Here is a 14,780-nt window from a genome sequence, read left to right on the forward strand (position 1 = left end):
TGTTTCTTAGTCTGTCTAAAGCTTTGCACATTTTGTTTAACTTTTTAAAAAACGCAACTTATTGTTTCATTGACCTTTTGTATTTTTTTCATTCAATTTCATTTATTTCTGCTCTGTTCTCCATTATTTATTTTCTTCCACTAACTTTGGGTTTGGTTTGCTCTTGCTTTTCCATTCTTTATGATTTATCATTAGATTGCATATTTGAAGTTTTTCCTCTTTTTTCGATGTAGGCTTCTATAGCTATAAACTTCCCTCTTAGAACTGCTTTTGCTATATCCCATAGATTTTTGTATTTTGTGCTTCCATTATCATTTCTTTCAAGAAGTTTTAAAATTTCCTTCTGAATTTCTTCCTTGACACACTGGTCATTCAGAAGCATACTGTTTAATTTCCAAGTATTTGTATACTTTCCAAAATTCCTCATTATTAATTTCTAGTTTTGTTGCATTGTGGACAGAAAGGATGCTTGATATTAATTTTTAAAATATATTAAGACTTGCTTTGTAATATAGTATATATCCTTGAGAATGATCCATGTGATAAGGAAAAGAATGTGTATTCTGCAGCCATTGGATGAAATGTTCTATAAATATTTACCAGATCCATTAGATCTATGGTGCAGATTACATCTGAAGTTTCTTTGTTGATTTTCTGTCTGAAACATTTGTCCAATGCTGAAAGTTGGGTGTTGAAGTCTCCAGCTATTATTGTAATGGGACCTCTCTCTTCAGCTCTAATAATATTCCCATTATGTATCTGGGTGCTCCCATGTTGGGTGCATAGATATTTATTTATTATATCCTCCTGCTGAATTTACACATTTGTCATTATATATTAATCTTCTTTGTCTTTTCTTATAGTTTTTATTTTGAAATCTATTTTGTTTGACATAAGTATAGTTACTCCTGTTTTTTTTTTTCTGTTTCAGTTGGCATGGAATATCTTTTTCTACACCTTCATTTTCAGTCTATGTGAGTCTTTATAGATGAAGCATGTTTCTTGTAGGCAACAGATCAATGGGTCTTGTTTTTTCATCCATTCAGCCAGTCTATGTCTTTTGATTGGAGAGTTTAGTCTATGTATATTCAGTGTTATTATTCATAAGTTAGGACTTACTATTACTATTTTGTTGTTTTCCGGTTGTGTTGTGGTCTTCTCTTCCTTCTTTCTATCCTTCCTGTCTTCCTTTAGTGAAGGTGGTTTTTTCTGGTAATGCGATTTAGTTTCTTGCTTTGTATTTTTTGTGTCTCCACTGTATGTTGTTTTGGTTTTAGTCTTGCAGATAACATCTCATAACCCATTATTTTAAACTGATAATAATTTAACACTATTTGCATAGACAAACTAACAAACAAGCAAAAAGAAAACTAATAAAAACTCTATGCCTTAACTTTGTCCCCCCCACTTTGTAACCTTTTCTTGTTTCAATTTATATCTTCTTGCACTGATTCTCTTAAAAAGTTGTTGTAGTTATAATTTTTGATTACTTCATTGTTTAATCTTTCTACTTAGGATAAGAGTAAGTGGTACACACCATCATTACAGTGTTATAATATTCTGTGTTTTCTTGTGTACTTCCTGTTACCAGTGAGTTTTGTACCATCAGGTAATTACTAATTGCTCATCAATGTCATTTTCTTTCTGATTTAAGTACTTCCTTTAGCATTTCTTATAGAACAGATCTGGTGTTGATGAAATCCCTCAGCTTTTGTTTATATGGGAAAGTTTTTATTTCTCCTTCATGCTTGAAGGATATTTTCTCCAAATATACAATTCTAGGGTAAAAGTTTTTTTAATATCAGCACTTTAAATATGTCATGCCACTCTCTCCTGGCCTGTAAGGCTTCCACTTAAATGTCTTCTGCCAGATGTATTGGAGTCCCATTGTATGTTACTTGTTTATTTTCTCTTGTTGATTTTTAGGATCCTTTCTTTCATCCATGGCCCTCTCTCCTGACCTATAAGGTTTCCACTTAAAAGTTTTCTGCCAGACATATTGGAGCTCCATTGTATGTTATTTGTTTATTTTCTTGTATTACTTTTTAGGATGCTTTCCTTTATCCTTGACCTTTGGGAGTTTCAGTATTAAATGCCTTGAGGTAGTCTTCTTTGGGGAAATCTTTTGGTGTTCTATAACCTTCCTGTGGTTAGATATTGACATTTTTCTTTAGGTTTAGGAAGTTCCTTATTATTATCCCTTTGCATAAACTTTCTATACCTATTTCTTTCTCTAACTCCTTTTTAAGGACAATACTCTTGATTTTCATTTTGAGGCTATTTTCTAGATCCTATAGGCATGCTTTGTTGCTGTTTATTCTTTTTTTTTTTCTTCTCTGTGTATTTTCAAGTAGCTTGTCTTCAAGCTGACTATTTCTTCTGCTTGATCAATTCAGCTATTAAAGGACTCTAATGCATTCTTCAATATGATTGCTGCATTTTTCAGCTCCAAAATTTCTGCTTGATTCTTTGTAATTATTTCAATCTCTGTTAGATTTATCTGATAGAATTATGAATTCCAACCATGGAATGAATTCCATATGAATTCCGATTATGAATTCCATTTATATATTATCTTGAATTTTTTGAGTTTCATCAACACAACTATTTTGAATTCTCTGAGAATTCACATATTTCTATTTCTCCAGGATTGGTCTCTGGTGTCTTATTTAGTTCATTTGGTGAGGTCATGTTTTCCTGGATGGTGTTAATGCTAGTAGTTGTTCTTCAGTGTCTGGTTATTAAAGAGTTAGGTATTTATTGTAGTCTTCACTGTTTGGGCTTATTTGTATCCATCCTACTTAGGAAGGCTTTCCAGATATTTGAAAAGCCTCGGGTGTTGTGATCTAAGTTGTATTTGCTTTAGAGGGACCCAAAGCCCGGTAATGTTGAGGTTCTTGCAGACTCATAGAGGTACTGCCTTGATCGTCTTGGACAAGATCTGGGAAAATTATCTGTATTACCAGGCAGAGACTCTTGTTCTCTTCCCTTACTTTCTCCCAAACACAGTCTCACTCTATTTTCTGACTCACATAAAGCTGGAAGAAGAATGACACAAGCCCTCCTGTGGCCACCAGCAGTAAGGCTGTGCTGTATTAGACCTCAATCCACTAGAGCACAGACTCACCTAAAGCCTGTTGTAACCTCTCCCTGGCTACTGCCTATGTTCGCTCAAGGTTCTGGGGCTCTACAATCAGCAGGAGGCAAAGCCAGTTAGGCCTGCATGCTTCCCTTCAGGGAAGCGAGGTTCCCCTTGCCCCAGGTGGGTCCAGAGGTGCTGTCCAGGAGTCAGAGACTAGAGGTCTAAAACCTTAGAAGTCTACCTGGTGTCCCATGGTACTGTGGCTGATCTGGCACTCAAACCACAAGATGCAGTTCTTCCCACTCTTCCCTTGCATTTCCAAAGGCAGAGGAGCCTTACCCTGTAGCCACCACCACCCCAGACCACAAGGAGTACTGCTAGACTACAACAATGTTCCCTGAGGCTGAGGTGCTCTTAAGTCAGCTTGTAGTGAATGCTGCCTGGCCTGCACTCATGTTTCAGGACAGTGACCCACGGCAGGTCCAGAAATGGCATACAAGAGTCAGGTCCTGGATTGGGAGACCCTAAGAGCCCACTTCATGCTGTACCCCATGTGGCTATGCTATTATTTGGACCCAGGAAGTCTCAGAGGCTTACCAAAGCCCTTGATGTAGTACCTGGGTATCGCTGTGGATTATTCAGGGCCCAAGGGCTCTTCAGTTAGCTGGTGATGAATGCTGCCAGGACTGGGTCCTTTCATGAAAACCAGTGTGTTCTCATCTGGCCCAGAGTTTGTCTATTATAGAAACACCATTTGGGAGATAGGACATGGAACAGGGTCTTCCTAACTCTGAGAGTTGCCCTATCTTGCTGTGGCAGAGCTACTATCTGAGTCCTCCCTACTCTTTCCTTTCCTCTCATCAATCAGAAGAAAGAGGTCTCTTTTGGAGCCACAAGTTGTGCAGGCTGGGGTTAGGGGAGGGGTGATTATAGCACTCCTTTGGCCACCCCAGCTGGTGTATCGATATGTCACATTCCTCCCCACCCCACACCAGTCCACTGTCTCGTGGCCCAGTTAAGCACTAGGACTTTCCTAAGAGTTGCAGTCCTTATGGTCTAGACTTCCTTTAAAGTTTACTGGGAGACACAGAGCACTTTGGTCCTCACGGGTGAGGTTTGCAGGCACTCAAGTTTGCACTGCTGGGATAAGTGATTCCTTTCGGGCTAGGGCTGGTTGAAATGGTCCCTCTGTGGGTAGGTGTCAGCTGAATTAGGTCTTGTTTTCCTTTCTGCTCTAACAGGTCAGGATTGAGTTCACTGCCTCAAAATTGCTATGTTCTGTCTCCCCCAGCTCCCGGAGAAGCTCTCTACGCCATGGCAAGGTTGCTGAGGGTGGCAGAGGTATGGTGTTGTTGATTCAGGACTGTTTTTTTCTATCTCTTCAGTGACTCTTTCAACAATATGAAGTTAAAACAAAGTACTATGAGTGTTCACCTGATTTTTGGTTCTCATGAAGGTGTGTTTTTTTTTTGTGTGTGTATGTGTTTGTTTGTGTGTATGTGTATAGATGGTTGTTAACTTGGTCTCCTTCGAGGGTTGGGGAGAAGATCGGTGGAGACTTCTATTCTGTCATTTTGCTCCCCCTCCCATACTTCTAGATTGTTTTATACGGCATGGGTTTTCAAACATTTTGGTAGCACCCATTATATGAAGTAATTTTTTACATATACCTATTTTAACAAAAACCAGTAAATAGTTTTGGTGTTTACTGAACGTTATAAGTAGTTTAAAATAGGTAATATCAGATTATAAATAAGTTTAAAAACAAAGTTTCTTCTGACTTTTCAATTATATTTGATTAAACAGAAATATCATTTAAATTCATATGAGAGTGCCAGCCATACACTTTAGTAGAATTCTGAAGCCCTTGCATGGGCATGCACTATGCAGAGTGAGAGACCACTGTTCAAATCCTGGCACTGCCACTTACTCCCTGTGTGACCTTGTGAAAATCCCTGAATTTTCCTGAGCCTCAGTTTCCTCATCTACAAGCCTGGGAAAATGCTTGGACTTAAGTCATGGGAATATTTTCAGATAAATTGTAGATGCATTTTCAAAGATGACCTTAACAATATCTCCTACTCCACATACTCATCTATAATATGACTGTGAATCCTTCCCCATCAAGAGGAGTGCCTAATTCCTCTCATGCTGGATTTGGGGACCTTATAATTTGTTTGTAACCAATATACTGTGGCAGAAGTGACAATGTGTGACTTCCAAGACTACGTCAGAGTAGACCCGGTAGTGTCTGTCTGGCCTGATGCTTTTGAAATGTTCTCTGGGGAGAAAGCCTGCTGCCACAAGAGAGAGCAGACTGCTCTGAGCCACACCGGAGAGGCTTCATATAGGTGTTCCAAAAACAGCTCCACCTGAGCTTGCTGCCCACAGTCAAGACTGAATGCTAGCCACTTAAGTGAGCCATGTTGGCTTCTCAGCAAAGCTGAACCTTCTCATAACTACAACTACAAGCAACACTAGTAGCAACATCTGATACAAGCACATTAGAGATTCCAAATGATAACCATTTGGTTAAGCCTTACTCAAACTTCTGATGCACAAAATCAGAAGTGAGAGAAAATTACTGGTTTGTGCCATTATATTATCAGGTCATTTACTATGCAATACTAATACTAGAAGATAAATCGAGATAGTTATGTATATGGTGATTTAAAGGTTATTAGCATATTGTTAGTTGGGCAGTGAATGCTATTCATGAACTCTTAATCATTTATTCCATGGGGAGGAAGGTCTTCTAACATACCACCGTTGGACTTTTCAAGTTCCTTCCTTATTTCTCCCATGGGAAGTTAAGAGATATCTGATTGATAACTATGGAGACACAAAAAAATTAAATACACTTCCTAACCACTCCTTTTTTTCTTTTCAGAAACGACCGTCCCAAAGAGACCATGAGTTCACCATTGTCCCCCTTGGTCAAGGTTATCTTAGCATGTCTTCTCACACAGGGGAGGGCTGTAAGTCTCATGCTACTTGGGACTGTGTTGAGTATGTTTATCTAATTCTTGAGCTCAGTATAAGAGGATTCACTTATCCATACATTTAAGTCACATGGTATTTTATCCCCATTTTTTTTTGTCTTAACTGGTGATTGAGAACTTAGACAAAAAAAAAAAATATATATTGTTAATTGAGACCCTCCCTCTTTGAAAAATCTAAAAGAATGAACATATTTGCTAAATACAATGCCATGTTGTTGGATGAAATTATTAGTTTTCACTACATGACATCGATCATATTTCACTATTTTTGACCTATATATTTCAGTTTCATCAAAACTTGACTGATACACGCATCATGGAAATTCAGTTTAGTTTAGTTTAGTTTTATACTTCCCAAGTCCCTATCAGGTGTCAACTAATTGGTTAAGATCATTTTTCTGTTGGAAATATTAGCTGTTAAATTTCATCCTTACTTGAAGTTGTTTGCCAAAATATGGCCTGAAGACTAACAGTATGACACCAACTAATGAGTTGATTTAATATGCATTCCTATACCCTGGGCTACACATACCAAATCAACTTTAAGAAGTGGGAATCTAGAATCTGCACTTTGATAGTCTTCCCAAGTGATTCTTATGGAAAGTACAATCCCATGCTACTTTCCATGATAGGAATAATACGATCTCATTAAATTTAATCAAACCTGAGGTGTTATACTTTATGGAGGCAACAAGATATACCATGCTTCAGGTGTGACTTGACCATTGTCATATGTAGTTTCACTTTTAATCTGTATTATATGAGGCCGTACTGTAAATTTGTAATATGACAAAGTAAAATTTGTCAATTTGTACTGTAAATTTGTAATATGACAAAGCAAAAACTAAAGTTTATTGGATATTTATAATATGGTAAATACTGATATGCATTTGTAATGTACTCATCTTCCTTATAACAAGAGGGTAAATATTATCAACATTTTAAAGATGAAAAAAATCATATTAAAAATTCATATTAAAAAGAGTTCAAACAACACTGACAATGTTATTTGGACGCTTTGAACTCAATTTTATCATGCTAAGGCATCATAAATGACAGAGTTGAGATTCAAAACTAGATTTAGTTTATTCAAAGTTTAGCTCAACCACTGATTTGTGAATTATGCTATTCAAGAAACAGGAAATATTAGGGGAAAAGAAGCTTACTGGAAGATAGAAATAAGTAGAAGATCTTAAAATATATTTGGAGAAATATAATAGAAATACAATAGACTTAATTTCTTTATTGACTGGATTAAACTTGTGCAGAAAAGCATATTTGAGATTCTATAATTTTTTTTGCAAAGAAACCAAGTCAGATTTTCTTAAAACAAGAGGTGTTTTTTAATATACTCCTTAGGAAACAAAAGCTTTAAGATTATTTTTCACAGTTACTACAGAATAAATATGTATGTGTAGTTTGGGGTGGCCTGGGGCATAGATCCAAGAATAAAATATAACAGCTTTCTTGTTACTTGTTGACATTTTATTAATAAAATAACTGAGTATAATTTATCTTTCATTCTCTGCATAATATGTAAGGTAGCATTCATTAAATGAAGAGTAAAAACTATCTTTGAGAAGATAACTTTTAAGAATTTTAAAGTAAGCTGAAAAAAAATTAGAAAACAGCATTAGAAATATGGAGGTATGATAAATATAGTCTAAGGGCATGAAAGTAAATACTTTTGAGTGATCTAATCTAAATAAATGTGCAAAACTGAAACATAAAAACAGTCCTCTATGGTTTCAGATATCTGATTGTATTTTTTTAATTTCACAGAAATTTAATTCTTTTCAGATGTGGCAACTGTGTCATAGTAACATACATGATTTTCTCTTAAGAATATATTAAAACAAACTATAACTTATCTGGGTTGCAGAAGATTATGACTGTCATTCACATTTTATAAATTTGATTTTCAACTTGAATATATAAAATAAGTATGTCAAAACAGTATAATTATCAAATAGACATAATCTCTTAAAATGCCATTACGAGGAGAAAATGAGACAAAAAGGGTAATATATATGATAACACAGACTTTCAAAAGGAACGTAATAAATTGACCAGAGAGATTACTTTTTTGGTGAATGTATGGGTTTAGCCAGTTGTTAAGTATAACATGATGGGACGGACTGATGTAAAGTGTACTATGGACAAACATTTCTATTTCTTTTTTTTTTTTTTTTTACTATTAATGTTAATAAATCAAAGTCATATTGAGGTGTATGAATACTTTAGAAATCGGACTCTTTATCTAAATAAAGGTAATAATGAAAAAAGTTTAAAGGAAGTTTCTCTTTAACATTGAGTAGAGAAAAGCAATGTAATACCCTAATTTTATAATCTTCACTTATGTGAAATTGCGAGTTCTATCATTTCAATATTTCACCATCTTTTTCTTTCTCTTTTGTTTGTATTTGAAGTTCGTATGAATAGTTGTGAAAGAGAATAGTAATTAAAATCCATGAAGTATAGTGAAACATATAGTAATGTTTCATTAATTTCTAAGCAAGTTGAATGCATTCTGGTTAAAGGTCATGACAATCATGTAATTTGTTTGTACTTGTTTCTCTACATTAGATTCTAAATTATACGAAAGCAGAACCTACACTTCTACTGCAGAAAGACAATTCTAAAGTAAAGTATTGAATGACAGCCAGACTTCTTTGAATTTAAATTACTTTTTGCTTTAGTTTCAATAAAACTTTATTTACCAAAACAGGCCGGAGGCCACATTTGCCCTATGGACTGTAGTTTGTTGACACCTGTCTAAGCAGAAAACACATTAAATTAATTTGAAGTAAATCTTCTTCGCAAATCTCTTCCAACGCTCATCACTCACCACAGTATTTTCTAAATATACAATCATTTCTTTAATAAAATGAAATTGCTGAGGTTTAAAGTCGAATGTACTGGTTTGTAAATCTTTATTCCTGTTATTAAAATGGCAATATTACTTGTCCTAGCACTTTTCTCATGGTCAGTGAATTTGCAAAGGCCAGATATTTATACAGCAGGGGTTAAAATTGCAATAACATATATTATAGATTCAATGTATAACAAAAGTCTAGTTAAGCAACGTTAATAATACCAATAGCCTAAATGTTTGTGACTTAATAAAGAACGTCTTTAAACATTTCACATTGACATTCCTCCCCCAGCCAAAGTTGTAAGGCCGACATTGTGTTAGTTACCTTTTTAAAAATTAAACCATTTATTTGATCCTACAAGTTACTAGGTACATTGAAGACTAATTTGAGATTTAATGATATTGAAAATACTGAAATTCTATGGTAATGGAAACATTACATATTGAGATGTGGTTACCTTGTCGCCTTCAGTGAACGTGAAGCCATCCACAGCTCTCTTCCAAGTGATTTCTGGAATAGGCTCCCCTTCTGCATCACATATGAGTGTGACTTGACCATTCTCAAATGTAGTTTCATTTTTAAGCTGTATTATGTGAGGCTGTACTGTAAAGAATATATATATTACTCAATTGGTATTGGAGGAAAATATTACTTCTCAGACAAAAGTCACGACGGGCATTTAAGTCTACTTTAGTATAGTATGATGTTATTAGCTTTGCAGAATTACAGTGACCTGTGTTGCTTTACAGATGTGCCAGGACAGTTGAATAGTATAGGAAAAAACATTTAGGAAATAATATTCATTTGTTATCGTTATGAAAAATAACTTGAGGTAGCTTAGAAACCAACATCCAAATTATTATTTGTTTCAAAATTTTGCCAATTTAAAAGCCATTTCTATATTTATTTTCCTATCTTAAAGCCACAAAATCAAAATTTCTTCCTTTAAAGGCACATGTATATGGGTGTATATGTGTGCACATATATGTATATACACACACATACATACACATGAATATATTTATACAGACACATGCACACACAATTGTTTTAATTCTCTCTTAACCTTTAACAATTTCACCAAAGAAGTAAATGATGATATATCCTGAAAATGTAGCAAGTAGAATCATATAAAATTTTGAAACATTTACTAAGTAAATATATTTACATGTTACTTATATATATTATTCCACTTGATTTATTTGGACTTCAGTTTACTTAATAATATATTAGATAACGGAACTAAATTTTAATCATAAATTGTATAAAAAGAAAAGCATTATGTCTACTAATTTTAATTATCTCAATATTGAAATATGTCCCTCCATAAACTTAAATAGTTCCAGAGAGCTTCATTTTTTGAAATTTGTGTTATCTGCATTTCCTAAATTTTTGCTTTAGATATAAAATGGATACAATCGAGTACTCATTATTTCAGTGTGAGTTACTTTTAACATCTTTTAACACGTTTAACCAAGAAACACAAATAAGTTGTTCTTAAGCTCAGAAAATAACATTCTTGGTATCAGAAAAACAGCATACAGAATTTTTAACAATTCACTATTTCATTCACTTTAATAGATTTAGTTATATTCCCACAATACGCATACAATTTTGTGTCAAGAGCAACAAAAGTTTGTTGAATGTTACTACACAAAAGTGACTACAACAATAACATAACATGTAAAATTTTCATGTATTATTTTCTACTGGAAAGGATGAAAATATCAGAAATGTAAAAAAATCTCTTTTTTCTTTTCCATTCCAATCCTGATAAAAAGGATGTAACTACTATTTCAGATGAGTACATTGAGGCAGATTAAGACCGTCTACTCTTGGGAATAATCTCACACAATACAATTTCTAATATGATTATTTTTATATTGAGTCATACTTATTCAATTTTGTAGGTTTTATAGAAAAAAAAATATTTTCAAGTGAGGAACACTGCTAGAACAAGGTAGGGACTTTCAATTTCTAAAAATGTTAAGTATATTTACTCTTCCCTCTAAGTGAACAATCTTCTTTAGACTTAGCTTGGCCTACTTCTGATCATTAGACTTTTGTGTAAACATCACCTAAACATTATCCTTCAGAATAACTTTCCAACACCATGCTATCCAAAACAATACTTCTCTTTATCCAATGCTACCTGATTTATCCAGTTTCACTCTCAAAACATCTCTACTTTTAAAATTGTATTTTTTATTTTAATACATTTTGGTATAGCTGTTTATTCTCCGTGCCACTCCACTCGAATATAAGCTTTATAAATATCTCTCTAGTTCAGAAAATGTTTCCAGCAGTGACTACAGGCCAGTCCGCAGAGCGCACGCCCATGCAGGGGTTACCATTCATCTCATGGTCAGTGCAAGGGGCACCTCTGCACCTGTCAACTGCAAACACTGGTTCTTCTTACTCTCAGATTTCTCCTTCCTTCCTTTTCCTTATTTTTGTTGTGAAAGCACTTCAATAACAATGTTTTTAAAGTTGGAGAAAATATATTAAATGTTAAGAGGGCATATAGTTTTTAGTGTTACACTATTGAAAGGGAAAAATTCTATTAGAAACACCCACTGCCAACATTGTCTTTCTTCTTGTCAACATAATTGAAGCTACATCAATATATGTTTGTAAAGTACTAGTTTTCTATGCTGTATAAGTTACCCAAAGAAGATAATATGGCTCTTGGTAAATACGGAAGATATTTATCTTATATTTTCATTTAGTTAAATGAAAGAGAATATTTAAGTACAGTTACAAGTCAATGTTTTTAAACTGTAGCCTTATAAATGTGCCCTTTTGAAATATATTGTAAGTAAAACTGATCCTAACATGTGTCATTTAGAGACTTACAAAGATCCAGGCTTACAGATATGGATGACAAACCTCACTACGTGTAATTTAAATGAATTTTTTCCAGCTTCCATTATAAGCGGATCAAAAATTTGCATATGTAATTTTATGTTATTCTTCAGATAATTCTATCTGGTAGCTAAAATGTAAAACGTATTACAGAGAAGATGAAATGGGTTTAATACAGAAAGTTTAAATAGTTCAAATGATGAGAGTAGAATTTGACTCTGATCTTCCACTAGACACAACAGGTTTAACCGCTATGCTATAATACTTACCAAAGACCTGGAGGAAAGCTTGCTTTTCATCTTCTCCTGCCTTATTTGTGGCTCTGCAGACATAAGGACCACCATCACTATTGACTATGTTCCTGACAGTCAGTTCTGTATTGCTCCCTTTCAATATGTACTTTTCATTGTCTTCAATGAGCTTGCCATTCCTAAAGAAGAAAAAAGAGGTTCATCCTCACAAATCTGACTTTATAATATAGGAGATTATAATCAACTTTTTTATCTATAGGCATTGATGACTACATGGTTATCATCATTGAAAGATAGGGCTATATTCCAATCAATAGTATATTTTTAGTATCCTCAGAACCTAATGAATACACAATAAAATTATACTTGAAATTGTTTTTGAATAACAATTCAAATGTTTAAGAATAACATTTGAGCTATGTCAAAATCTCTACAGTTACCAGGCAAAAAGTCTATCAGTTCAATTTGTACTTAATTAGCAAAAAAAAAAAAATTTGTTTGCTGTCTTTAACACCATACACAATTAAATGTTGGTGAGACAATATATACTTATTATATATATTTATTTACTCCCTTCCTGGGACACATTTAAAATAATTTACATAGAAAATTTCTTCACAGAAGCTTCAAAGTAAATACAATGTAAACACATCATAAATGTATATTGCATGTAAGTACTGACAATAAAATAGTAAGATTGGAGAATTATATGAAAACACAATTAATTTAGAAACTATTTTGAATATGATAATTTTATTCTTCAATGAGGAAAATAGTTTTTCTGTTTCCTCTTAGTCACCAATAATTATCAATATTTTAAGATTTTTTTCTCTACTGAAATACATCTCATTCTGTTCAATTCTTGTCTATGTTGTCCTTTAAAACCATGGCTTTCAAACATTTTTACTATAATCTACAGTAAGAAATATTTTCAATATATTAAAATCTGAAATATTTCTATGATTTCCCTCAGTATTTCTGAAATCGTTTTATATTGGGCATTCTCCTCACTTTCATTTTATACATCTTTTTTCCTCTTTTCTCTTCTTTGCATCCCCTCCTGTATTTTTCTTATAATAGTATTTTGGATGACTGAATTGATTTTAAAACCACTAATGAAAAGTTTTGGAATTTGTCCATTGGGGTGGAGAGATTTGCTTGTCCATACAAGTTTAAATTAAAAAACAAATCTCTATAAATATTATTAAAGCTATTTCCTAAAATAAAATCAAACATTTCTCTGATACACTACACAGTTCCTTCCAGTGAATTCTGGTTCTACTTTCCAGAAACCACTAATACATATATGAACATAATCTTTATATGTCTATACTCAATAGAAGTTGTTTTCCAGTTTCTCACAACATCTCTAAATGTACCATGAAGTACATAACATTTCTTAAGAGGAGTGGAAGACTGCAAAGTTAGGATTAATAAAATAATAACACATGGGTCAGGGTGCAGTGGCCCACGCCTGTAATCCCAGCACCTTGGGAGGCAGAGGCGGGTGGATCACTTGAGGTCAGGAGTTCGAGACCAGCCTGACCAACATGGTGAAACTCTGTCTCTACTATAAATACAAAGATTAGTCAGGCGTGGTAGCAGGCGCCTGTAATCCCAGCTACTTGGCAGGGATGCTGAGGCAGGCTGTAGTGAGCTGAGATCACACCACTGCACTCCAGCCTGGGCTATAGAGTGAGACTGTCCAAAAAAAGAAATAATAATAATAATAAATGCATATATAGTATCTTTTATATATATTTTTGATATTATTACTAATACAATCTTTACAACAGGTATAAAAATGACATTTCAGAGTTTTTGTCTAGAATTTAATATGTAGATAGGGTTTTTATCATAATTAGTGATATATTTCTCAATATCTTCAATGAAAATTATTCATTTGTTTCCTAATAATAATAATCATAGCACGGTAGAGGTTTCAGCACTCACAATTATAAATAATGTGCATTTTCCCTCTGCTTACTCATTCAAAATCAGAGAACTACAGTATATGTATATCTCCGCTCCTCAACTCACAAATAAAAAGACAGGCTCACTCATTAATAAAAGCGGCAGGTTAATTAAGTTCCAGTGTTCTTTCTAATAAAGAGGGTTATCTCCTTACTTCATATAAAATATTGTGCTAACTGTTTGATGTATAGCAAATTAGTTGCCACCCATCATGAGGAATCCATAATCTGGCTGGCATTAATAGAGGCTAATGCAGATTCCATTAGTGGACTTACAACTTTTTTGAGAGGGAGGTGATCTGTTATAACCGGAGATATGACAAGAAAGATGGTTGTACTACTCTGGGAATTTTCATGGGAAAATAAAAATCCTTGATTTGGCCTTTGAAATAGAGGGGGAAAACTTAACATATTTAGAGAACATAAGTGTGTACAAGTTACATTCACTTTAAATGCTCAATAGGAAATATGATTAAGCCACTATAAATAAGGGAATATTACTAATACCTTATTACTCCCTCCCAATAAATACCTTATTACTCCCTCCCAGTAAAGTCGGACAGAATATGCTCCTACTGCTATTCACAGTCCCTGTCTGTGAAATGTTAATGTCTAAAAATCACTCCAAGGGATTCTGATACACGCATGGAGCCCATTCTTTCAAACTCAAACCACTTCTCTAAGTGCCCCATTTTTCAGGTACAAGAATATAGGGGTCAGGAACACAGAAT

General features: G+C 33.9%; 1 protein-coding gene across 7 annotated transcripts in view; it reads right to left on the minus strand.

Annotated features, from left to right (window-relative positions):
• The window catches only part of NCAM2 (neural cell adhesion molecule 2), a 563,771-nt gene that overhangs the window by 194,329 nt on the left and 354,662 nt on the right, over positions 1-14,780 (minus strand). For all 7 annotated transcript variants that reach the window (XM_025380697.1, XM_025380702.1, XM_025380699.1 and 4 more), the window contains 2 exons: positions 12,095-12,255; positions 9,418-9,563 (listed from right to left, as the gene is read on the minus strand). In XM_025380697.1, the coding sequence (XP_025236482.1) occupies positions 9,418-9,563; positions 12,095-12,255 (307 nt within the window). The remainder of the gene's footprint in view (positions 1-9,417; positions 9,564-12,094; positions 12,256-14,780) is intronic.

Source organism: Theropithecus gelada, chromosome 3 (genome assembly GCF_003255815.1).
Source record: "Theropithecus gelada isolate Dixy chromosome 3, Tgel_1.0, whole genome shotgun sequence".
Lineage (NCBI taxonomy): Eukaryota > Metazoa > Chordata > Mammalia > Primates > Cercopithecidae > Theropithecus > Theropithecus gelada.